The following is a 1,904-nucleotide window of genomic DNA, read 5'->3' as shown; positions in this document are numbered from 1 at the left end:
TCCTTTCTCATCAAGAACAAGGGAGCCCTGGGGTGTAAGGCTGGCTGCGAGGTCAGCAGTTTGAAAGCACTAGCAGCTCCACCGGAGAAGGAGGAGGCTTTTGGAGAATGAGAAGGCTTTCAACTCCTGTGAAGATGTAAACCCACAGGTGCAATCCTACCCTGTCCTATAGGGTCGCGTGGAGTCGGAATTGACTGGATAGCAGTGTGCTGGTTTTGTTTTAGCCTTATCCTTGAGAACACTTGCCCCCAGTTGATTCCGAGTCGGAGCAAACCCATATGCAAGGAGAACGGCTCGGCTGTGTTTTCAAAGCTGTGACCTTTCAGAAGCAGGTCGCCAAGCCCTTCTTTCAACTGAAGATTCGAGCCGAGAGAACGCTATGGAGCAGTCCGACTCGGTAACACAGGCCCCCCCACCACCACCACCACCGGCGTTAGGACTCCGCAGCCACGGTTTAGAGGGTCGGTGCATTTTATTTTATGCTTTCTACAACGCGATTGGAGAGCATACAACCGTCGGCTCACTGTGATCCTCGGGGCCGGGGTGCTGGTTGGGGGCCTTCCTTGCCAGGACCACCCACCACGGAAGAGCTCCAAGTGAGGAAACGCAACCCCGAGCCCCACCGCCAAGACAAGAGCTCCGGCCACCAGGCCGGTCTGGTTGAAATGACAGGCCGAGTGGCCTGTCACTCACCCCAGGCCCGGGGACGCCCGCCTCCAGCCCCCGCGGCTCCGAAAGCAGGGATTGGACCCCGGCGCGGTGACGTGGCGTTCCGCTCAAGGTGGCCCTCCGCCCCGGGGACGTCCGGAGGGCGCTCGGGAGCCTGCGGCGCGGCTGCCCGGGCCTCGACTCCCGAAGGGCGATGAGGTCGGTGAGCTACGTGCAACGCGTGGCGCTGGAGTTCAGCGGGAGCCTCTTCCCGCACGCCATTTGCCTCGGCGACGTGGACAACGACTCGGTGAGCGCGTGCGCACCGCGGGGGACGCGCCCGCAGCCCCGGCGGGGCGGGGCGGGACGGGGAAGGGGCGGGGCCGCAGGCGCCGGGCGCGTGCCACGTGAGCCCTGGGCATGCGCGTTGGGGCTAGCAGGGTGCCTCCAGAAGGCAAAAAAACCCCAAAAACTTTATTGACAGCTTAAAGCCTGGCCGTCGAGAGCATTGTTAGGGGGACGTGTAGCTGGCCCCCCCCTCTCCTAGTGACCCCTCCTCTCCTAGTGACCCCCCCTCTCCTTGAGTCAGGGACTTGCTGCAGAGGAAGAGCCCAGTGAGCTCCGGTGGACAGTGCCCTCGGTCACAGCTTCGGGAGTTGAACCTTCAGTGAGAGCATCCCCGGAGTATCACTTCACCTTTCCAAGCCGCAAACGGTTTTTCAACCGGCAATGAAAACTAACGCAGCACTCGGTCCTCTGGCTGCCTTCATCGGGTTAGACCCTCCTCCGGTGTGTCCCACAGGCGCAGCCCGCGGTCCGCCGGGTGCACACCTGGCCCCTCGGCGCTGGAGCACGTGGGCAGGGGCAGTCGTTCTTCCCGCCTTAATGTGGGCTCCGCAGTGGCTGCTGCTTCGGTGGCGCGGGCATTGTAAGCGCCACACCCTGGTGGAAGTGCAGAAGCTCCTCTTTTCGCAGGCATTCCATCGCGCGTTTAAATGAGTCACTACAGGGAAAGCATGTAGAACGATGGGCGGCAAAGAACGAGAGTTTGCTGGAATCTTGTTCTTTGAATCGGTTCTGCAAATGGTAATTGAAGTGCCCGTGATGCTAGCAGGAAGTGCTGGTGGCATGGTGCGTTAAGCGTTAGGCCGCAGTTAGAAATCAGCTATGAGTCAGAATTGACTAGATGGCACTGAGCTATGATGCTATAGACTAGCCCTGGTGGCAGTGTGAGATACGCGTTGAGCTGCTGGGAA

The 1,904-nt window shown here is 60.5% G+C and overlaps 1 protein-coding gene across 1 annotated transcript in view; it reads left to right on the top strand.

The window, feature by feature from the left end:
- The first annotated feature begins 851 nt into the window (after nt 1-851).
- ITFG2 (integrin alpha FG-GAP repeat containing 2) overlaps nt 852-1,904 on the top strand; it is a 17,637-nt gene continuing 16,584 nt past the window's right edge. Inside the window, exon 1 of the mRNA XM_004710479.2 lies at nt 852-958. Coding sequence (XP_004710536.1) covers nt 863-958 — 96 coding nt within the window. The 5' untranslated portion in view covers nt 852-862. The remainder of the gene's footprint in view (nt 959-1,904) is intronic.

Source organism: Echinops telfairi, unplaced genomic scaffold (assembly GCF_000313985.2).
Source record: "Echinops telfairi isolate 266 unplaced genomic scaffold, ASM31398v2 ScPeMD7_6273;HRSCAF=7185, whole genome shotgun sequence".
NCBI lineage: Eukaryota > Metazoa > Chordata > Mammalia > Afrosoricida > Tenrecidae > Echinops > Echinops telfairi.
This window is presented reverse-complemented; position numbering and strand designations above follow the sequence as displayed.